This window comes from Microcaecilia unicolor, chromosome 1 (assembly GCF_901765095.1).
Source record: "Microcaecilia unicolor chromosome 1, aMicUni1.1, whole genome shotgun sequence".
Lineage (NCBI taxonomy): Eukaryota > Metazoa > Chordata > Amphibia > Gymnophiona > Siphonopidae > Microcaecilia > Microcaecilia unicolor.
This window is the reverse complement of record NC_044031.1, coordinates 724,631,450-724,655,838: the sequence shown is the minus strand read 5'-3', so window position 1 is coordinate 724,655,838 and position 24,389 is coordinate 724,631,450. Positions and strand designations below refer to the sequence as shown.

At 43.1% G+C, this 24,389-nt stretch overlaps 1 protein-coding gene across 1 annotated transcript in view; it reads left to right on the top strand.

The window, feature by feature from the left end:
* The window catches only part of FSD2 (fibronectin type III and SPRY domain containing 2), a 108,212-nt gene extending 84,507 nt beyond the window's left edge, over positions 1 to 23,705 (top strand). Inside the window, exons 11-13 of the mRNA XM_030189605.1 lie at positions 4,606 to 4,735; positions 19,996 to 20,172; positions 22,310 to 23,705. Of these exons, the coding sequence (XP_030045465.1) occupies positions 4,606 to 4,735; positions 19,996 to 20,172; positions 22,310 to 22,562 (560 nt within the window). The 3' untranslated portion in view covers positions 22,563 to 23,705. The remainder of the gene's footprint in view (positions 1 to 4,605; positions 4,736 to 19,995; positions 20,173 to 22,309) is intronic.
* The last annotated feature ends 684 nt before the right edge of the window (positions 23,706 to 24,389 follow it).

Below are 24,389 nucleotides of genomic sequence, written 5' to 3'. Positions count from 1 at the left end.
CATCAGCTGAGCTGCCATCGGCCTTCCTTCCCTGCCTGTGTCCCGCCCTCGCTGACGTTACGTCACAGGAGGGCGGGACACAGGCAGAGAAGGAAGGGCCGACGGCAGCTCAGCTGATGTGCGTGCTGCGTTCCGGCGAATGAATGTGTAAGTTTAGTAGCGGAGAGAAGGCCCAGGCCAGGTGGAGGGCAACTCCGGGGGTGGGGGGGGGGGGTACGGTAGCGGTGGCGACCTCGCGGGGAGGGGGGAGGGAGGGGGAAGGAAAACCCCAATACCAGCCCGTTTTTACGGGCTCAACGGCTAGTATGTACATAAATCACCTCTTCTGAACACCAACTGGTGGAAAATCACATGCTTCAAATGATGGTGTGTACTTTGCCTGTGGGAGTGCTCTAGGTTGGTGATTGGGCACAGCATGGGCAAAGTGCACAAGTATGTGCATAGATTATAAAATACTATAATTTATTCAAGTACTTGACAAATATTGGCATATAAATTGATTCTTATATTTGATATATTGCCCTTTGTCCTAGGGTGGGCTACATAAAGAAATAAAACAATAAAAGGGAAATAGAAAAAAATAAAATAAGAACAGAGAAAAAAAAGTTGCATTATCTTGGAGACAAAACATCAGTGAACATTTAATAATAGGACACTGGCTCCCAAACCTAGTCCTGGAGGCACGCCAGCCAGCCAGGTTTTCAGGATATCCACAATGACTACTACTACTACTTATCATTTCTAAAGCGCTACTAGACGTACGCACAGTGCGTTCCTAGGCTGGCTGACACCCGGGGTGGATCACCGATGCACCTCCCCCCGGATGCAGCGCCCCCCCCCCGGCGAAATTACACCCCCCCCCCCCCAGGCAGTGGCGTAGCCAGACTGCCAATTTTGGATGGGCCTGAACCCAAAGTGGGTGGGCACAAAATTTGCTCTCTACCCCCCCCCCCCCCCCAGCAAAATTTAGTCATGCTAATCAGATGCATTTGTCACACAGGGTAAAGTGCTGCTTTTCAGTGCATCAGATTTCAGAAAATTTATTTAATAGCCTAACACCCTTTTCAGTGAGCTTTCAGAGGCCAAAACTTCCTGCCTCAGGTCAGTATAATGCTGTTACGGTATCCTCGCCTGACCTAAGGAAGGAAGTATTGGTCTCTGAAACTTCATTAACACAGGTACCATATTACTTTATCCTAAATTAAAAATAAAATTATTTTCTTTACCTTTCTTGTATGGCCATTTACTTTTTCTCATTGCGTCGCTCCCAGTCTCTAGATTCTGCTTTCCTTCGTTTTCGCTTAACTCTTCTGCCACGGTTTCCTGGCCATTTCTCATTTTTCTCTCCTTTTTCTTTGCTTTCTTCAATATTTTTCTGCCTCTCTCTCTCTGTCCTGATTTAATTCATTCTTACTATCCATTCTTTAATTTCCTTCATCTACTTATGGCTTTTCATCTTTTTCTCACCCTTATTCTCCCCATGCCCCTTCCTCTTATTCTCCAGTCTTTCACTACTCTCCTTTTCCATCCAGCAGCTCTCTTCTTTCTCTCCCCATCCTTCCTGTAGTCTCCCCTCTTTCTTTCTGCATCCTTCCGTCCAGTGTCACCTCTTTCTCCCTACCCTTCCATCCAGCGTCTTCCCTCTTTCTCTCCCCATCCTTCCATCCATCTATCCTCTCTCCTGATCCTTCCATCTAATGTCTCTCTCCCTCTTTCTAACCAGTGTCTCTGTATCACTTTACCCTTTTCTGTTCAGTGTCCCTTCTCTCTCCACATCCTTCCAGTCTCTCACCTTTCTCTCTGCATCCTTCCAGTCTCTCCCCTTTCTCTCCCCATCCTTCCATCCAGTCTCTCTCCCCATCCATCCGTTTTCCCTCTTTCTCTCCCCATCCTTCCATCTGTTTTCTATCTTTTCTCCCCATCCTTCCATGTTTTCCCTCTTTCTCCCCATCCTTCCATGTTTTCCCTCATTCTCTGCCATCCTTCCATCTGTTTTCCCTCTTTTCTCCCCATCCTTCCATGTTTTCCCTCTTTCTCCCCATCCTTCCATGTTTTCCCTCATTCTCTGCCATCCTTCCATCTGTTTTCCCTCTTTCTCCCCATCCTTCCATGTTTTCCCTCATTCTCTGCCATCCTTCCATCTGTTTTCCCTCTTTTCTCCCCATCTTTCCATGTTTTCCCTCTGTCTTCCCATCCTTCCATCTGTTCTCCCTCTTTTTCTCTCCATCCTTCCATGTTTTCCCTCTTTTCTTCGACGAGGCCCGCCCTGCATGCCAGCGCCAGCTCCCATTGCCGGCCACTGCTGCTTTTCCTGTTGAGCAGCAGGGCCGGCACTACAAAAAGAAGAAGCGCTAACGGCTGCCGAGACAGTGCCTGCTGGTGCCGCGCTTTTTTTTTTTTTTTAACATTTCTCGTCCTTAGCGCCGTTAGCGCTTCTTCTTTTTGTAGCACCGGCCCTGCTGCTCAACAGGAAAAGCAGCAGTGGCCGGCAATGGGTGCTGGGGCTGGCGCTGGGCGGGCCTGGGCTGAAATTGGGTGGACCTGGGCCCAGCCAGGCCCACCCGTAGCTACGCCCCTGCCCCCAGGTGCATTTTTACCTGCTGGGGTGGGGGGGGGTGGGGTGCTGCGCGCCTGTCGGTTCCGAGTCCGCTCATTCCCTGCTGCTCCCTCTACCCCAGAACAGGAAGTAACCTGTTCCGCACAGAGGGAGCAGCAGGGAGGGCACGAGCGGACTCGGCCAACAGGCACGCGGCACCCCCCCAGCGGCGTGCACCCGGGGCAGACCACCCCCACTGCCCCCCCTTGATATGCCACTGCGTACGCAGCGCTGTACACTTGAACATGAAGAGACAGTCCCTGCTCGACAGAGCTTACAATCTAATTAGGACAAACAAGAGATAAAGGAATATTAAAGTGAGGATGATAAAATAAGGGTTCTGAACAAGTGAATAGGGGTTAGGAGTTAAAAGCAGCATCAAAAAGGTGGGCTTTTGGCTTAGATTTGAAGACGGCCACAGATGGAGCTTGACGTACCGGCTCAGGAAGTCTATTCCAGGCATATGGTGCAGCAAGATAAAGGAACGGAGTCTGGAGTTAGCAGTGGAAGAGAAGGGTGCAGATAAGAGAGATTTACCCAGTGAATGGAGTTCCCGGGGAGGAATGTAGGGAGAGATGAGAGTGGAGAGGTACTGAGGAGCTGCAGAGTGAATGCACTTATAGGTCAATAAGAGGAGTTTGAACTGTATGCGGAAATGGATAGGAAGCCAGTGAAGTGACTTGAGGAGAGGGCTAATATGAGCATAACGACACTGGCGGAATATTAGTCGTGCAGCAGAATTTTGAACAGATTGAAGAGGAGAGAGATGGCTAAGTGGGAGACCTGTGAGAAGCAAGTTGCGAGAGGTGATCAGAGTGTGGAGGAAGGTTCTGGTAGTGTGTTCAGAAAGGAAAGGGCAAATATTGGTGATATTATAGAGAAAGAAACGACAGGTTTTAGCAGTCTGCTGAAAATGTGCAGAGAAGGAGAGGGAGGAGTTGAAGATGACCCCAAGGTTACGCTTGTAGATCTCTCTCATGAATATTCATTGTGGATATCCTGAAAATCTGACTGGTTGGGGTGCTTCCAGGACCAGGTTTGGGAACCACTGTAGTAGGATATTTTCAGCTAAGACTGTACTGTGTGAAAGCCTATGGGGAGGAACAGGACCCAGGAACATGAAGGACAATGTTTTAAGACTAGTTGGAAGAAGTGTTCACACCTGCCACATATGTGCTGGTCACCTACTTGTCTTTATAAAGCACCCTTTAAAGCAGCTATTCCGAACCCAGTCCTCGGGGCACAGCTAGTCCCATTGGGTTTTCAGGATATCCACAATGAATATGCATGAAAAATTTTGCATGCACTACCTTATGAATGCAAATCTAACTCATAAATATTCATTGTGGATATCCTGAAAATTCAATGGGGCTAGATGTGCCCTTAGGACTGGGTTGGGAATAACTGCTGTAAGGGGAAAGGGAAGGGAAATAGGACTTGATATACTGCCTTTCTGTGGTTTTTGCAACTACATTCAAAGTGATTTACAAAGTATATACAAGTACTTATTTGTGCCTGGAGCAATGGGGGGGTTGACTAGGTGTCCCCTTATAAAATTACTCAGGTCTTGCTTTTGGTATAGTACTTTCTTCTTACACCTTTGGACATCTAGCTCAATTACACTTGACCCCTTAAAAGAGCTGTGTGGTAGCATGAGAAAGTGATATGAATGTGCCTTTCAAGAAATCAGTAGGCCCTACTGTTGTGCAATGGCTTTGTATCCCCTCTCTCGACTCCCTCTTCAGGCATCATGATCATGATCATGCACGTCTGACTCCTTCAGCTGAAGGAGCAGAAGCTAGGCTTTCATTAAAAAATATTACATGTAAAAAAATTAAAATATCTCCTTCCCAAAAAGCACTGCAATTACTGTTGTCTTTTACACAGTAACAGGAAGGAAAATTCCGCCAACACTATATTATCTTACTGACATTCCTAATTATACTGTTCCATAGTTGACGGTTAAATCACAGATGCCTAAGGACATACAATCTTATATTCTGCTGTAGGTACTTTCTTTCATCTTAATGAAGAGACTGCCCATCCTTTATTATCCATTTTAGAAGATGGATTTACAATTGCCTGCCAAGAGGAGGAAAGCCTGCTCGATTTTTCTTACCATTACAATAGCTTTACAAGGTGAGTCTTACATTTATATTTTTTATCTACATTGTAAGAATGTAAGTTTCAATAGGAGCTTTTTTCTATATTTATATACAAGGGGGTAATTTCAGAAAAGGGATTTCATAAAATGGCAATATGTGTGTGACCCTTCCCAGAGATGTTTAGGTAGAATAGAGGTGTTATTAGAAAAAAATACACACTTACTTGCCACAACTCAAGTTTTTTTTTTAAAGTTTTCATAACTGGGGAGGGACAGGGAGGTGAAACCACTATGGCAGTCATTTTACAAGCGTTATGCACACTTTAAACAACCCACAGCACATCACAGCAATAGATCACGCACTCAGAAAATTCTCCACCGCCCACTGCCAACTAGATTCCTGCCCCAACTATATAATGAACCCCCCCCCCCCCCCCCTAATCAATACGTCACAGAACTCACAGACCACCTTAATTGTCTATTAAAAAAAGGCCTACTCCCACAGGACAGAGGAAATATTCTACTAACTCCCATCCCAAAAGACACCAAAAAAGAAAAAAGTAGAAGACACCTCAAATTATAGACAGATAGCATCCATACCCCTAACAACCAAATTGACAGAAGGCATAGTCGAACACCTAACAGAATACCTCACTGATTTCAACATACTACACAAATCTCAATCTGGCTTCAGACCTCAGCACAGTACAGAAACAATACTAGCCACACTCCTGACCAGATTCAAGCAGGAAATAGGAAGGGGTAAAAACATCCTCCTACTCCAATTTGATCTATCAAGCGCATTCGATATGATCAACTACCACTTACTACTGAGAATCCTTGACAAGACAGGAATTACAGGAAACGTACTCTCCTGGATCAAGGGATTTCTGACATCCAGAACATACCAAGTCAAATCAAACTCAGATATATCTCCTCCTTGGAAAGCGGAATGTGGAATACCACAAACATCACCACTCTCACCTATATTATTCAACCTAATGATGACACCACTGGCTAAATCTCTATTCAAACAAGGCCTCAATCCATTTCTCTAAACAGATGACATCACCGTCTATATTCCCTTCAAACAGAACCCCACAGAAATCACTATGGAAATAATAAACAGCATGAACATCATGGAATCCTGGGCATCGGCATTCAAGTTAAAACTCAATAGAGATAAAACCCAATGTCTCATTCTCTTGTCCCAATACAATAATATTCCCCCCTTTGCAATTAAAGCACAGGGTGCATCCCTCCCAATCTCAGCCCACTTGAAAATCTTAGGCATAACAGTGACCACAACCTAACGGTAGAAAGCCAAGTTAAGAACAAGACCAAGAAAATGTTCCACACTATGTAGAAGCTCAAACGTATAAAACCTTACTTTCCCAGGGATTCATTCCGCAATATGATCCAAACCATGGTGCTAACCCATGTAGGCTACTGCAATAGTATTTACGTAGGCTGCAAAAATCAAATTATAAGAAAACTACAGACAGCACAAAACATGGCTGCCACTCATCTTTGGAAAAACACGCTTCGAAAGCGCAAAACCCCTCCTAAGAAGCTTACATTGGCTTCCTATTAACGCTCGAATAACATTCAAAATATGCACAATAGTCCACAGAATCATCTACGGACTCGTACCAGATTACATGACGGAACTTATCAATCTACCATTAAGAAGCGTGACGAGAACAGCAAGAACCTACCTAACCCTTCACTACCCCAATTGCAAAGGTATAAAATACAAATCTTCACATGCCACCAGCCTCTCCTTTATAGGCACACAACTTTGGAACTCACTACCCAAAGACCTGAAACTCACAGAAAACTACCTATAATTCAGAAAAAAACTGAAAACACACCTTTTCAAGAAGTCTTTCCCCCCTGGATCTGCCTAATCCCACACCACCATACATCACAAAAAGTTCAGAAATGGAAAACAATAATATTAACCTCTCTCACAATATGCTAATATATCATCCTAAGCATTTATTGTACTTCTGTATTATGTACTAGATTTCTACAAATCTAAATTTTGTAACTGTCGTTTTAGCATAGTAACATAGTAGATGACGGCAGAAAAAGACCTGCACGGTCCATCCAGTCTGCCCAACAAGACAACTCATATGTGCTACTTTTTGTGTATACCCTACTTTGATTTGTACCTGTAATAAAATATCTAAACCAGCATTTTACAAAAGACTGGGGCAAAATGTTCAAGCCTTGAAAATATCTAGGGCCGCTGGAGGCAGTATGGGGATGTTATGGGCAATGCAGTCAAAGCCAAGAAGTAGGGGTGGATCAAGAAATCTTGACAGCCAAAGGGTTGATTTAAGTGACTTTATTGGCACCAAATATTGTCATCAACATCTATCCCTGGGGGTCTGGACAGATTTCTGAAGGAAAAGTCCATTGATCGTTATTAAATTTTGTTTTTTTTGCCAGGTTCTTGGGGCCTGGATTGGCCGCTGTCAGAGACAGAGTGCTGGGCTTGATGGACCTTTGGTCTTTTCCCAGCGTGGCAGTGCTTATGTGCTTATCTACATTGGGGCTTAGACCACCTTTAAAATCACAAATAAGTGTAGCCGCAGCATGTCACTGTGCTATGTTGGTGCTGATTACAGGAGAGCTGTCTGTGAGCCCAATTACTATTTCTGTTCACCCAGGTCCATCTGTGACCCTTATTGTACCCATATCTCCTGGCTCCCCTCCCCCAACCTGCTAACAACCTAGTTCCATGCCTGCTTCCTTAGTTCCCACTCCCAGTCACCCTATCCAATAATCCCCTGTGAGCCCCCTCCATATTCCTCCCTGACCCTTTTCCATCAGAGACCTTCTGTACCAGCATCTGCCCAGCTTATCTCACACTCCAAACCCACCTTCAGTGTGTGTGTGTGTGTATGTATGTAAGAGAGGTGGCATGAAAGAGCTCTGTCTCTTTGGTTATCGGTGTCTGCATTGTTTCACATTATCACTTTTGTGCCTGTGGGTGTTGGTGGTTGTAGGCGCAAAACAGATACACTGTTTTAGGGTGTGATTGGGGTACCTGACGCTTACTACTACTACACTTAGTGTAAGTTATAACAAAAATGGGTCCCAACCAGATTAGCATTGGTTAGGAAAGTGTCAGAAGTGAATGTATCACCCCTTATCCTTAGATCCAAGCCCACTGCACCAAAATGGATCTTATTTTATTTACAGTAGCATCAAATGACAGAGTAAACAAGAATAAAAACAAAGACAATCCTATTACAGAAATAGCTTGGAGTAAAGGTACAGTGGTGGAAATAAGTATTTGATCCCTTGCTGATTTTGTAAGTTTGCCCACTGACAAAGACATGAGCAGCCCATAATTGAAGGGTAGGTTATTGGTAACAGTGAGAGATAGCACATCACAAATTAAATCCGGAAAATCACATTGTGGAAAGTATATGAATTTATTTGCATTCTGCAGAGGGAAATAAGTATTTGATCCCCCACCAACCAGTAAGAGATCTGGCCCCTACAGACCAGGTAGATGCTCCAAATCAACTCGTTACCTGCATGACAGACAGCTGTCGGCAATGGTCACCTGTATGAAAGACACCTGTCCACAGACTCAGTGAATCAGTCAGACTCTAACCTCTACAAAATGGCCAAGAGCAAGGAGCTGTCTAAGGATGTCAGGGACAAGATCATACACCTGCACAAGGCTGGAATGGGCTACAAAACCATCAGTAAGGCGCTGGGCGAGGAGACAACTGTTGGTGCCATAGTAAGAAAATGGAAGAAGTACAAAATGACTGTCAATCGACAAAGATCTGGGGCTCCACGCAAAATCTCACCTCGTGGGGTATCCTTGATCATGAGGAAGGTTAGAAATCAGCCTACAACTACAAGGGGGGAACTTGTCAATGATCTCAAGGCAGCTGGGACCACTGTCACCACGAAAACCATTGGTAACACATTACGACATAACGGATTGCAATCCTGCAGTGCCCGCAAGGTCCCCCTGCTCCAGAAGGCACATGTGACGGCCCGTCTGAAGTTTGCCAGTGAACACCTGGATGATGCCGAGAGTGATTGGGAGAAGGTGCTGTGGTCAGATGAGACAAAAATTGAGCTCTTTGGCATGAACTCAACTCGCCGTGTTTGGAGGAAGAGAAATGCTGCCTATGACCCAAAGAACACCGTCCCCACTGTCAAGCATGGAGGTGGAAATGTTATGTTTTGGGGGTGTTTCTCTGCTAAGGGCACAGGACTACTTCACCGCATCAATGGGAGAATGGATGGGGCCATGTACCGTACAATTCTGAGTGACAACCTCCTTCCCTCCGCCAGGGCCTTAAAAATGGGTCGTGGCTGGGTCTTCCAGCACGACAATGACCCAAAACATACAGCCAAGGCAACAAAGGAGTGGCTCAGGAAGAAGCACATTAGGGTCATGGAGTGGCCTAGCCAGTCACCAGACCTTAATCCCATTGAAAACTTATGGAGGGAGCTGAAGCTGCGAGTTGCCAAGCGACAGCCCAGAACTCTTAATGATTTAGAGATGATCTGCAAAGAGGAGTGGACCAAAATTCCTCCTGACATGTGTGCAAACCTCATCATCAACTACAGAAGACGTCTGACCGCTGTGCTTGCCAACAAGGGTTTTGCCACCAAGTATTAGGTCTTGTTTGCCAGAGGGATCAAATACTTATTTCCCTCTGCAGAATGCAAATAAATTCATATACTTTCCACAATGTGATTTTCCGGATTTAATTTGTGATGTGCTATCTCTCACTGTTACCAATAACCTACCCTTCAATTATGGGCTGCTCATGTCTTTGTCAGTGGGCAAACTTACAAAATAAGCAAGGGATCAAATACTTATTTCCCCCACTGTATGTACAACCTTGGATAGACTCTAAGGTATAAAGAGTCACTGTAAACCGAGGACACTATGCAAGGATGCTTGGCATACATACAACCTGATGTAGTGCTTCAGATGTCAGCATATTCTTCAGTTGTCAGTCTGGTTCAATGCAAATCATGTCCTTCGGAGGTGGTGTGGACATATACAGCAGCTAGCCCTGGCAAGAGCTACCTTTTATGGAGAAATTGGGAGCCTTATCTCTATAGCTGACGTACGTTCTATCCTTGAAGAACATAAACAAGTAGCTCCAAGTGTCCTGCATTGATGTCAATTCTGATAACAACCTGTGTGCAATGCTGATAACAGCTTGATTGTCCTGGAACATCATGACCTTATCAGCAGATTCTAGCCAGTAAACAAGAGTTGTTATTCTTCTGTTAGACCTGATGTCTCTGAAGAAAAAAGAAGAGGTTCACACCTTCCACAAAATCACCAAGGAGAACGAATGCAGAGTGGAAGAAAATCCAATCCAAGAAACCAGTCAAAACTCACAGAATGAAAACTCCAAATAGTCTATTTGGAGTTTTCATTCTGTGATTTTTGACTGGTTTCTTGGATTGGATTTTCTTCCACTCTGCATTCGTTCTCTAGACCTGATGTCTCCACAATGTCTTTAGAGAACATGTCTGAATTTGCACCTTATAATTAGGTTGTTAATGCTGGATAGTGCCATGTATGTTGGACCATATATGTCATATAGGTCTATATAGTCACATGGATAGCTGGGCATAGTGCTCATAATAGTGCTACAGTAGTACATCAGTAGCAGTGCTGCAGTAGCTTGCCTGCTTTGCTGCTACAGTGGTGGGATAGTTAAACCATGGTAATCGTTGAATCTCTGGGCCATGGAGGCCACCCTGCGTGAGGTACACCTGGACACCAGGGCCATCACAGAAAGAACAAAGCCCTGGTGTAAGTAAGTGTGGCACACAGAAAATGAGATGACATTGGGCACATTTAATCCCTTGACAAATCCCTGGAAACGTTACGGGCGAAACAGAACCCCATCAGATTAAGATAATCTTGCTTAATTGGCACAGTTGTTTACCAAATGTAGTTTTATATGTAATAAAAAAATGAAAAATGCAAAAGATTGGTTTAAGATGACAATAATAAAAGAAGATATATAAAGAATGGGGGGGGGGGGGTGGCCTATGATGAACTGAAGTTCTGTTGGTACTATGTTCAGATGGAATAAAGTGACGTCCCACAGACTTTCAGAGGCCTTTTCTCCCCTTTTTCTAAAATAGTTGAAATGGCTCGTGATTATACCACAATATGTATTTTTTCATAGTGTGTTCATTTTTAAAAATTACCATGTGAGCACCCACTGTCACCCATTTTGTAGGTGGTAAGGGCTCCTGCGGTATCTGTTCTCTAACCAATTGGTGCCCGGTAATGTAGATGAATTAACTGCTTAGTGCAGGAATGGCCATTCTCCACCCCTGACACACCCCCTAAAAATTTTGAAAATCTATTTAGCATGCAGTTAGTGTAGCAGATTTCCAAGTTATTACAGGACACCTGAGTGCATCCGGCAGGAACTTTATCTTTTCTTGCATTAGACGCATGTTAGAGCCTAATGCAGCTTAGTAAAAGGCCCCTTAAATGAGAAGTAAGCCAACACTTATATGTAACTTGAAGCAGTTGTAAATGTCAAAGGGGAATTTTTCCTGGATATATGTGGATTGGTATTCTAAAATGCTCCTTTTTCACCTGATCAAGGGGCTGCAACAGTTCTTGTCTCACTTTGCTATTCTGCCTTCGGCTGGCAGTGTTCCTGTCATTTTTATATCAACCCATAAAATCATACCTCAACAAAATTCTACCCATTCCTCAACAATACCTGTAAACACAGTCTAAGTTATGATTATCCATTGGCATTAGAACTAAATTTCAATAGAACTGAATTCTGTAACTGCCCCACTTGTAACATGTAAGCTACATTGAACTTACCAGTAGGTGGGAAAATGTGGGATACAAATGCAATAAATAAATAAACTCAGACTGTCTCATCAGACAGCAGATATAGTTCTGTAGTATCAGAGTTTTTTGTGACTTCTGAGGCAGGTGGGTTGACCGCCGAAACTCAGCCCCATGTCAGGTCTCATCTTGGTGCCTTAATAAAAGACCTATGGATTCTATACCTTCTCTGCATCAACCCCTAAGAAAGCCACACTAGTCGAGGATCATTGGGCCTCCCAGATCAAATGAAGGGTGTGTCAAATGTTATCGCCCACCTGTCTCCGGGGTATAGAATCTGACTGATCTATGTGAACCAGCTTTGGCAACACCCTAGTCTATTGGCCAAAATGAATGTGCCTTTCAAGCAATCAGTAGGCCCTACTGCTGTGTAATGGCTTTGTACATATCTTGGCATCAACATTTAGGAAAGATATAGGCCTATAAACCCCACACACAGATGGAACCTTCCCTGGTTTTGGTAGCACAGTCACTCCTGCCTCGGCCATGGATGGGGGCAACTGGTGCCCATGAAGCACCCCGTTGCCCACTCTCACCAGAAGCTCCCCTAGCTGCTCCAGAAAGTTCTTATAAAATCTTGCTGTAAATCCATAAAGGCCATGGGTCTTCCCATTCTGAAGTCTGCAAATAATCCCCTGGACCTCCCCCAATCTAATAGGTTCACCCAACTGTACACGCTCTGGCTCAGTGCGTCGTGTAAGAGCAACAGAATTCAAATAGCGGTCTATCGAGGAGGCTGACTCATCATCTGTTGCTCTATACATTTCCTAGTAATATTTTAAAAAACAATGTTGAATCTCAGAATCCGTATACTGCCAATGCCCCCCAGTATCCCTAATCTTATGAATAGCAGTACGCACTCTCCGTACCTAAAGGTAACGGGTAAGCATTGCACTTGTTCTATTCTCAAATTGAAAAACATTTTTCTCTAAGTTTTGTTCACATAAAGTCCACTTCTATCATCTGAAGTTGGGCAAGCTCCCCCCTAACTTTCCCTAGTTCTTGCAACACCTGAGGTGTGGGTAACCTCTTATGTTGGCTTTCTAGCACCAGTAACTGACTCCAGAGTTGAAGTGAGAGCTGCCCTCGCTCCCTCATCCTCCGAGACCCCCATTTAACCAAGGTCCCCCGTATCACTGCCTTCATCGTATCCCACAAAATGCCATTACTCACTTCGTCATTGTCATTAGTCCGTCTAAAATCCTGAATAGTTTGACGAACCCTTACTTGTTTATCACCCAGCAGGGACTTGTTAAGTCTCCAGAATCCATGCCCCCATGACTTCCCCATCCCTTTAAGTTTGATCCACACAGGTGCATGATCTGTAATCTGTTTTCTTCCAATACTAGCCTCACACATCATACCCCACATATTCTGATGGATCCAAAGCCTATCAATATGGGTACAGGTTTGTGTAGAAAGTGAATAAAAGGTATAATTGTGTTGTGCTCCATGAAGTAACCTCCAGCAATCCACCACTTCTAAGGCCTTCAAAAAATGAAGTAATGCTTTGTGATTAAGCCCCCTGTAATGCCCTCCCTCCAGTGGAGTGATCCAGGTGAGCATCAGGCACTACATTAAAATCTTCACCTACCACCACTTCTCCCCTAGCAAATCTCTGGATCTCCCCCAGAAGTGTCTGGGAAAAAAAACTGACTGACCCATATTTGGAGCATACAAATTAATCAATATTAGTTCCTTTCTTTGTAGCATCCCTCATAATGCCACACATCTACCACTCGAGTCTTTAAACACCCCTCCAGTGAACTTACTCCCTTGTCCTGATTGACAATCACCTCACCAAAGGGGCATGGTTTAACACATGGATATCCTGGGGTTGCAGGTGGGTTTCCTACAAAAATACATCCCACTATAATCTCCCTAGGTTTTTTAGTGAAAATTATCTTTATTAGTGGCCAAATAGGTAGTATACAAATGTCACCAAGCCAAAACGTCCCTGGGTTATTAAGCCCTTTTACATTTCAGGACCCCACCACAACTACCCCTCTTCTCCCCCCCATCCCAACTCTCTTAGCTAAACTGTCAGAATTTTTAAAACCCACCAGTAGTTCATTGTGCAACCCCTTACCCTCCCCCTCATCCCTAAAACTCAACCCCACCTACCACACCATCCCCGCCATGTGAAACTGTTGATCTCTTCCCTGTCAGATCAGACAACCCCAGAGGAGTCAACAAACTCTCCAGAAGGCATTCAATTCCCCTAAGTTCCTGGTTCTCAACCATATCATGTTATTAACCCCCCTCCCCTGTCAATAAGTCACACTCAAACTATCCCTCACTCAATATTATCCATTCACTCACCCCATTCAACCCTATACATCACTTATACAAAAAATATTTTTTGTTGACTGCTACCCCCTCAAACCCCCCCAAAACAGCAGGTACTAAATGCAGTCAGCTCTCCTCCCCTTAGAGGTCGAATTCCCCCTCCCCTCCGCCCCCACCCCTCTTCCTTTCTCCCACCTCCATAGAGATTTATCTTCTGCTTTCTTCATCCCCTCAACTTGAATCTCCAAAGAGAAGAAATGGGTAGGCAAGGCTGGAGAGGAAGAAAGCACAAAGAACTAAGTAATAATAGAGGATCAAATAAAATTCTCATCTCCAGTCCTCATATCATTGTTCTGAAAATAAAGCTGAGTTGTCCGACCAACATTATGAAAGCAGTCAAGTCAGATGTTTATGCTGTTTCTTCCCACGACCTGTTGCCATGCCAAGTCTGATGTGGGTTCTGACTCCACCACTGCTGACTTAGCCGGTTCTGGTACATGCTCACAACCCAGGGCATGCAATGCTGACCAAGCTTCCTCCGGTGTTTTCACTTTCCGTGATTTTCCTGCCACTGTAAGCCATACTGCAAAGGGGAAAAGCCAGCAATGGTGAATGTCCTGTGCCTGCATATACTGGGTAACTTCATGAAAAGATCTGCACTTTTGGAAGGTAGACCACACCAAGTCCTGGTACAGTCCTAGCCAAACAATCTCGGGCTGTTGACGTGCTTTAGCTAAAATTCAATCTTCAGCAGGGTAATCATCAAAACAGACTACAGTATCTCTTGGCACAGATTCTCATACTGGGCCCAGGCCAGTGCCCTATGAGCCTTCTGGATGTGAAAGTCCACAAGTCTCTCCTTTCCCGCTGGATTTAGCAGGTACTCATAAAAGTCCCGTATGACTGTAGCACAGTTATTAAACGGCTCTGTTTCAGGAATACACAAATTGCATCTTCTAGACCTGTTTTCCATGTCTAGAAGATGTTTTTGCAGTTCCTGAATAGCCAAACTATCTTTAGTTACTGAGCTTCTTAACACGTTCACTTCACCCTGAACAGAGCCTAACTTGTTTTCAATCTCACCTACTCCAGTGCCGAGTTCTCCCATTTCAGCCCTGATATCTTTTAAAGTATCTTGTACATTTCGGTGCACCCCTGCCAAATCAGCTTTCGGCTCTTGAAACCAGCCCACCGCATCAGATTTGGTAATCTCACCATGATCCGCTTGGACCTTGCTCTGCTCTTCTTCTATTTTTTGCAGGCCCGTCCCGGACCCCGCCATTTCTGACTTCTGTTTTGCACCCTGCTCTGCAGAATATCGGAATCTTTCCAGGCTTTTCCTAGGCGGCATGCCTTCTGCTATCATCCAGCACATCTTTGCCAAATTATCCCCCCCAAAAGACCACAGGAATTGCTTTTAGAATCAATTGCCCCAATGGAGCCTTGTGGTTAAGCTGTCATCTTGGAAAGTGATGTCACTTCCTCTGGATCCCTTTGATTTTTATGCTAGCTTGTATTTTTAAAAAACTTGTAAACCATTTTGAATGAGTATGGTTAAAAAAATTGATAAAGAAAATAAAAATACATATATTTTGAAGGCATGTCCAAACCATACTCAGAACATTTCTGCTTGAAATCACTGCATGTCCTGGCATATTTTTATAAGTAGTGCCTTTTTTAAAAGCACTATGGGGCTCATTTTCAAAACAGAAAAACATCCAAAAAAGGGCACAAAGTGGCAGATGAATGGATTTTTTGTAAAAATGTCCAAATCGCTATTTTTGAAAATAATTTAAAGACTTGTTCTATGCAGTTTGTCTAAATCTCAAGGGGGAGTGGTTTTGGGTAGGACTAGAGTGGGCATAAGATTTGGATGGTTTTTTGCAAAAATGGAACACTGTAACAACCTTCAGGGGAAAAAATGGGATGGTTTTGGTTAGACCTATTTTAATAATGACCAAGTGTCCGCAAGGTGCCCAAACTGATAAGATGACCAGTGGAGGGATAAAGGTATGACTCCCCCTTAATCCCCCAGTGGCCACTGACCCCATCCCACCCCCTTAAGATGTGACAGTAACAGTACATAACAGGCTCTATGACAGCTGCAGATATAATGGGCATTCATCTTAGGGCAGCAAGGAGACCCCTGTAGTAGCCTAGTGGCTGGTGCAGTAGAGTGTAGAGAAGGGGACCCAGACCTATATCCCACACGTGGTGGAAAGTATGAACACTCCAAAACCACAAAATACCTATTGAACCCACATATAGGTGGCATCTGCAGGCATAAGGGCTATTGTAGTGGTGTACAGTACATTTTCTGCTATTCCTGGAGGGCTCATTGTACAATATAAGGGGGTTATGATGTGATGTGTACCTGAGATCTTTTATGTGAAGTTCACTAGTAGGACTATTGGCCCTCAGACATCCCAGTGGTTTGTTTTTGTATGTTTTTCTCATGGAGGTTTTTTTTTGTTTGAAAATGGCCCTATAAGAAAGCAAACTGAGCACAAAAACATCTAAAATAGGGTGATTTTTGAACCAACAAGATAATTGTTTTTCTGGTTTGAAAATGACCATGTTTGGCATTGGATTTTTGGACTTTTTTGGAAATAGATTTGGACGCTGTACCGAAAATGCCCCTCTACATGTGTACATGGCAATTTTCATGTGTAAATTTGCTTTTTACATTTGCAAAATTGCCTCCGGTGTGTAACACAGATGGTACTAATTTATGATTTTTAAAAAAGCACATATTTTAAAAATAGTTAAGCAAACCCTGTGTAATTCCCATGAACCCCTAGACGCAACAACCATTTTAGAAGAGTGTCACAAACAACCTCACGCCCACTGGATCTGATCAGCCACCGTGGACCAGAATATGGAAAAAGAGGGGGCGGAATAGCCATAATTTACAAACCCGAATTCACCATCACAACCACGGGTGAATCCATCTCTCCACAACTCGAAATTGCCTCGACAAGAATCACTCACGCAAACCTACTAGGACACCTTAACGCAATCCTATTCTACAGGCCACCAGGAAAATGGCAAGACTCCCAAATGCAACTCATGGACTTCATCTCGAACACATGTGTCTCTGCCTCAAACATCCTCATAATAGGAGACATCAAACTACACCTTGAAGACGACACCTCTACAGGCACACGAGAATGCAAAGAATTCTTAAAACTCTGGGATCTGCATGCACCGAACACGCAACCAACACACACAAAAGGACACACACTGGACATCATTACACATAAATTTGACCCAGACTCAAATATCCTACTTACTGACACAAGATGGACACCTACACTATGGTCAGACCACCATAAAGCATATGTCTCCCTCAACTGGCGAAAAACACACATAAACGCAATCAACAAACATGAACGAACAATATACACCATGAGAGGAAAAATAGACCCCACAACATTCTGGCAACAGATCTACCAGAACGAATGGTCAACAAATGCTGACACCATCCAATTCCTCCAAGAATGGGACGATATATGCACAACAACATTAGACAGAATCGCCCCAATCCAAACCAGAACATCACATACGAAAAAATCAAATCCATGGTTCACCGAAGAGCTGAAAAAACTTAAAACACAAGTCAGGAAACTAGAACGCGCATGGAACAAAAAGAAAGATGAACAAACACTAAATGCCTGGAAACTACTTCGGAGGAAATACAAATATACCATAAAACAGACTAAAAGACTACATTACAAAACAATGATAGGACCCAACTACAAAGACACACACAAACTCTTCTACCTTGTGAATAAATTGCTAGACACCTCACCAGTTACAAACAATAGCAAAGACATACCAGATGTCAACAACCTTGTGAAATACTTTAAGGAGAAAATTATACAACTACGACTTAAAATACCCGCCAGCACTACTGAATACGCCACACTTCTAGACTGTCTAGACCCAGAAGACGGAATATACCCAGCAGACAGAACCTGGACCAAATTCGAATTACTATCAGAAGACCTCATCTCTGAAACACTTAAAAGATTTGCTAAATTCTACTGCAAACTAGACATATGCCCAAACAACCTCATGAAATCAGCTCCTCAACAATTTATAATAGACCTAACGAACCACGTAAACTTCATGCTACAAAACGGACTCTTCCCAAAGGAAAAATTTTACTTACCCCAATACCCAAAGATACAAAGAAAAGCGCAAGCGAAATAACCAATTACAGACCAGTAGCATCCATATCACTAATAACCAAAATAACCGAAGGGATGGTAACAAAACAACTCACAAACTATTTAAACAAGTTCTCAATACTGCATGATGCCCAATCAGGATTCCGATCGAATCACAGCACAGAAACAGTATTAATTACCTTAATGACTAAATTCAAACAAATGATCGCAACTGGCAACAATATACTCCTCCTACAATTTGACATGTCAAGTGCCTTTGATATGGTTGACCACGGAATTCTTTTGCACATACTTGAATATTTCGGCATTGGAGGAAATGTCCTAAACTGGTTCAAGGGGTTCCTAACCCTGCGTTCATATCAAGTCACATCAAATTCAACTACGTCCGCTTCATGGACACCTGAATGTGGAGTACCACAAGGATCACCCCTCTCACCAACCATTTTCAACATAATGATGATCCCATTGGCAAAACTTCTATCAAATCATAACCTTAACCCATATATATATGCCGACGATGTAACAATATACATCCCTTTCAAACAAGCCATCAAAGAAATATCCAATGAAATTAACCAAAGCCTACACATCATGAACACCTGGGCAGATGCATTTCGATTGAAACTAAACGCAGAAAAAACTCAATGCCTAATACTCACCTCCCAATACAACATGAATGAATTTACTGCTTTAAACACACCAAAACTAAACCTTCCAATCTCAGAAACTTTAAAAATCCTTGGAGTCACTATTGATCGCCATCTAACACTCGAAACCCATGCAAACAATACAACCAAAAAGATGTTCTACTGCATGTGGAAACTGAAAAGAATAAGACCATTCTTCCCAAGATCCGTCTTTCGCAACCTAGTGCAATCCCTCGTACTCAGCCATCTGGATTACTGCAATTCACTATACGCAGGTTGTAAAGAGCAAATACTGAGGAAACTTCAAACAACCCAGAACACAGCAGCCAGACTCAACTTCGGAAAACCAAAATACGAAAGTGCAAAACCCTTACGAGAGAAGCTACACTGGCTCCCACTTAAGGAACGCATTACTTTTAAAGTATGCACATTAGTCCACAAAATTATTCACGGTGAAGCCCCAGCCTACATGTCTGACTTAATAGACCTACCTCCCAGAAACGCTAAAAGATCATCTCGAACTTTCCTTAACCTCCACTTCCCTAATTGCAAAGGCATAAAATCCAAGGCGCTGCACGCATCAACCTTTTCTTACATAAGCACGCAATTCTGGAATACACTACCACGCAACTTGAAAACGATCCACGAACTAACCAACTTCCGCAAACTATTGAAGACTCATCTCTTTGATAAAATTTATTGTAAGGATCAAAACACATGAAGTCCACACTCACTGTTCAGAAGTACACCAATACATTCTCTTCTGAATTCTCATCCCCCATAATTTTGTCACATTTATACCTTTACTCACAGAAAAATGTTATACCGAATGTTCTCTTGCTAATGTTCTATTACCCTATCAGTTTCCCGTTGTCTCTTTCCACTGTTCCATTGTTCTTTTCCTTTGTCCTATTTCCTAACAATACTTTGACTTTGTCTTCGCATAACTTCTCACAATGTAATCCATAACTGAGTTGTAACAAATCGTATTTCCATCATTTACAATGTATTGTAAGCCACACTGAGCCCGCAAATAGGTGGGAAAATGTGGGATACAAATGCAATAAATAAATAAATATCTCAAATGACAGCAGGCACGCTGCACAAACACACTAAACCCTGTTCCTGATTAACGACGGCTGCTCCTAGTTCTGGGATATTTTAAGAGGCATAGCTAAAAGAATGAAAATAACGACGGTTATAAAAGAGGCATACAGCAAGCGCTAAACAGTCCCTGAGGCTCTCTTAATGTAATATTTGTTTATTCAAAACAGATGCATTGCTGTTATGGGAAATCTAATTCCTGTCAAAGGAAAACACTATTGGGAGGTAGACACTGATGAAAATGTGGAGTACAGAATCGGAGTAGCTTTTGAAGATACAAACCGAAATGGGGTCTTTGGAACAAATAACACATCCTGGTGCATGAGACATATTGTCACACCATCAAGGTAAACAGAAAAACATACAGCTTTGTGGGCCAATGTACTAAGGCATTGATATTAGCAGTAGCATTTAAGAGCCAGCAGTGCTTTAAACACATTAGTCAGGTGTAGCGAACATAGGTGCAAAATCTATACAAAATAGGTTAACAAACTGCATAAGTATATACATCATCTCATTATGAAAAGCATAGGGGCCCTTTTACTAAGCCGCATACGTGCATATGCATGTCCTTCACACGTCAATTTGCGGTTACTGCCCGGCTACCACATGGCCCAGGCGGTAATTTTGGTTTTTTACATGTCCGCTATGAGCGCCGGAAAATAATTTTCATTTTCTTGTGTGGTGGAAACTGGGCGGTAATCGTCATTCTATGTGCATAGACGATTACTGCATGGTTACCGCGTGAGATCTTACCGCTAATTCAATGGGTGGTGGTAAAGTCTCAGACCCAAAATGGATGCGCCCCAATTTTTATTTTGCCGCACATCCATTTTTGGCAAAGATGTTAAAAAGGCCTTTTTTTATAGGCACGCTGAAAAATGGATCTGCGCCTGCCTAAAACACGTGCCTATACTAGCGCAGTCCATTTTTCAGCGCACCTTAGTAAAAGGGACCCCTAAGTAAAATAACATTGGTGGTAAGACAGAATACAGGTAAAGATCTGCTGAAAGATTATTTCAGTCAAGTGGCGTCTGAAGTGAATCTCTCTTTTAAAATCTGCACATATAATAGCCTGATTTGAAGATATCGGTGCAGTTCTGGATTTACATTTTTAGATTTATTGCTCACCTTTTCCAAATCTGAGCTCAAGGCAGGTTCACTTATATATCTGAATGCATTTCCCTGCTCGAAGTCTGCAATCTAAGTTGTACCTGGAGCAATAGAGGGTGAAGTAACTAACTGAAAGCCACAGAGTTGGGAGAAGAGGAATTTGAACCCTTCTCAGCCTGCTTCTCTAACCACTGAGCTCCTTCTCAGAGCAGTGGGCTGAGAACTAGGGAAACCAGAGTTCAAATTCTGCTGATGTTCCTTGAGACTGAAATAACAAAAGTCCAAAGCTACAGGAATTACTTGGGGATACTCTAAAGTCAGGGATCTGCGTGGTTGGGCTTTTTTTTTTTTAATAAAAATGTTTTAACACATATGAAATCTTTTTAATGGATGGAAATTGACTTTGTGCACATAAGGAGGCACGTTCTTTTTTTGTGTGTGCTTTATTTGGTTATACTGTTCTCACAAATGTGACGCTTATGTAATTCATATTTCATGAATGTTATTTATATTGTTAATATTTGAAACTACAATAAAATATTTTTCAAAATAAATAAGGGGGTACATTCTATAACTTGGTGCCATAATGGGATGTGCTGAGCATCAATTCTAACGTGGCAGTTAGAATCATCTTCTCTGTTATAGAATACTATTGGAAAGCCATGTCTGTGCACTGAAATGTAGGTGCACCCACTTACAACAGGTCAATGGCTGATGCAAGTTGGCACAAAGTGTGCCACACAATGCCCACAACTCATAGAATTCTATTTGCCTACATTTTTTAGCCATATGCCCACGGCCTGCCCATATGCATGCTCCTTCGCAGTTACATGGTAGGCGACTTTGGCACATACGTTATGAAATAGTGACCACCACAAGCACATGTAATTGCCAATTACTGGCACCACTGATGCATGTTAAGTGCTATTCTATAACGTAAGTGCCCACTTGGTGCCTAACATTACACACCAAGGGCCCTGTTTACCAAGCCACAATATAGGCGCATTAGCATCTTTAACGCATGTTAACCATGTAAGCGTGTTAACCGTGTACATGCCTGCAATATCCCTATAGGCGCCTACACCGTTAGCATACGATCTAATTGTAGGCGCATTAAAAATGCTAACGCACCTTAGTAAACAAGGCCCCCGAGATGATTAATATTTTTTTAAAGTGTACTAACAAATGCACATTTCAATCAAAGGCGCATTGAGCAAAACTAGCCATCCTCAAACTTGTACAATCAACTTTTATAAGGCACATGCTCTGCTTTCCAGCTGATGCACCATGAATTCCAAAAGCAGGACAGATATTGCAAAGGCCTCAGTTTCAAAACATTCATGCTGAACTTAAACAATTTTTAATTCCTAGGCACAAATATGAGTTTCTTCACTGTGGGAGTACCCCAGATGTCTGGATTACAATACCACCCAGGAAAATCGGAATTCTACTGGACTATGAGAAGTGGAAACTGTCCTTTTTCAACATGGATCTTCTGCAACATCTTTATACATTCAGCTGCCATTTCCAGCACTTAGTACACCCTATCTTTGCTTTAGAAAAGCCTGGGGTTCTAAGGATACGTAATGGCGTTGGAGTACCCAAATGTCTCAGTTTTTTTTAGGTATAGCATGTAGAGCATACCCCAATTTTTGGCATACATTAAAAGTTTCATCTGCGAAATTAAGGTTTATTTATTCCTGTAAAAAAGATACTTCATCAGTTAATTTCAGATAATAATTCGAGTGGCTTCACTCACTGGTGGCAGTGGAGCGTAATACCATGCATACACCTTGTGCAGTGTCCCTGGGCAGAGAAGGTCCTAATTATTGCTCAACAGAAACACCTAGTGGTCGGATTTAGGTCTTCATAATGAACCGTCTGTACATTACCCCCCCCCCCCTCCCCCTATAAAAGATCACTGATTGCTGCAAAGATTGGGCAAGCACACAAAAGAAAGGAAAAAAATCCATGGGCAAATGAGAATGAAGGCTTATGCTATCAGATTCCAATCCCTGTTCTAGTGAGTGGAGTTAAAAACCCACAAAGAGCAAAAGAAGTGTTACTGCTTTCTACCAACGAAGATAATTAGATTGTGTCATACAGCTATCAGCTTCTCAAAAGCACAGCAAATGTTTTCCACTGTGGAAACTGCATACCCAAAGGGGGTGGCACAGCTTGCACAATATGCCAGCCAGGCCAGCTTCAACGGAGCAGTAGGCATCAGATGTCAAGACTTCTCTGCTGCAAAGTCATAAACAGCATAGGAACTTTGAGCCCATAAGCATATGGTGAGGGCTGACGTTTCCACCTCTTCTGATACACCTTTGTTACTGAGGGGCAGGCATGTATCAGACATGCAGCACATATGCATAGGCTCAAAGGTACTGCTTCTGACCTTTTTAAGTGACAGCAGCAAGATAGGGGGAGAAAGAGAAGGGGTATATTTTTATTTTTAATTTTGTTACATTTGTATCCCACATTTTCCCACCTATTTGCAGGCTCAATGTGGCTTACATAATACCGTAGAGGCGTTCGCCCTCTCTGGCAGAGAAAACATGTAAAGAGTTGTAGTGGTTGAAGGTTCACGTGTTATAGACACACTGGGATTCCTGGAGAGGAAGAGATAGGCAGTCTGTTTCAGGCTTTGGTTTCATTGTGTTGCAGGCTTTAGGCATCTAAGTTGGGTCAACGGGGTATGACTTTTAGAACAGGTGAGTTTTTAGTGATTTCCGGAAGTTTAGGTGGCCGTACGTTGCTTTCACGGCTTTTGGTAGTGCATTCCACAGTTGTGTGCTGATGTAGGAGAAGTTGGATGCATATGTTAATTTGTACTTGAGTCCTTTGCAGCTTGGGTAGTGGAGGTTAAGGTGTGTTCGTGCTGATCTGATTGTGTTTCTTGTTGGTAGGTCGATGAGGTCTGTCATGTAATCCAGGGCTTCACCGTAGATGATTTTATGGACCATGGTGCAGATTTTGAAAGCAATACGTTCTTTGATTGGTAGCCAGTGTAGTTTTTCTCGGAGGGGTTTGGTGCTTTCGAATTGCGTTTTCCCATATATTAGCCTGGCTGCTGTGTTTTGGGCGGTTTGACGTTTCTTTATAAGTTGTTCTTTGCATCCCACATAAGTCCATTGCAATAGTCCATTGACTACAGGAGGGGGCAAGGAAGCTGCTAGACTCTGGGGGAGGAGGGAGATAGTGGAATTGGGGGGCTGGATTATGAGATAAGGGTGAAGGGAAAAGGGGAGGTGCTGAGCATGGTGGAACAGGCCATGGATGGGGGCTAGGGTTGGCAAAGAGATGAGATTGTCAACCTTTGTACTCCCCATTCTCTTCAATGTAGTGCTGGAGTGAGTGACAGACAGAATATGAGACAGCGAAGGTGAAATAAGGAGACAAAGTGATAGGTGAAAAGTCAACAGGGAGATTGAGGACAGGAGGGTAAGGA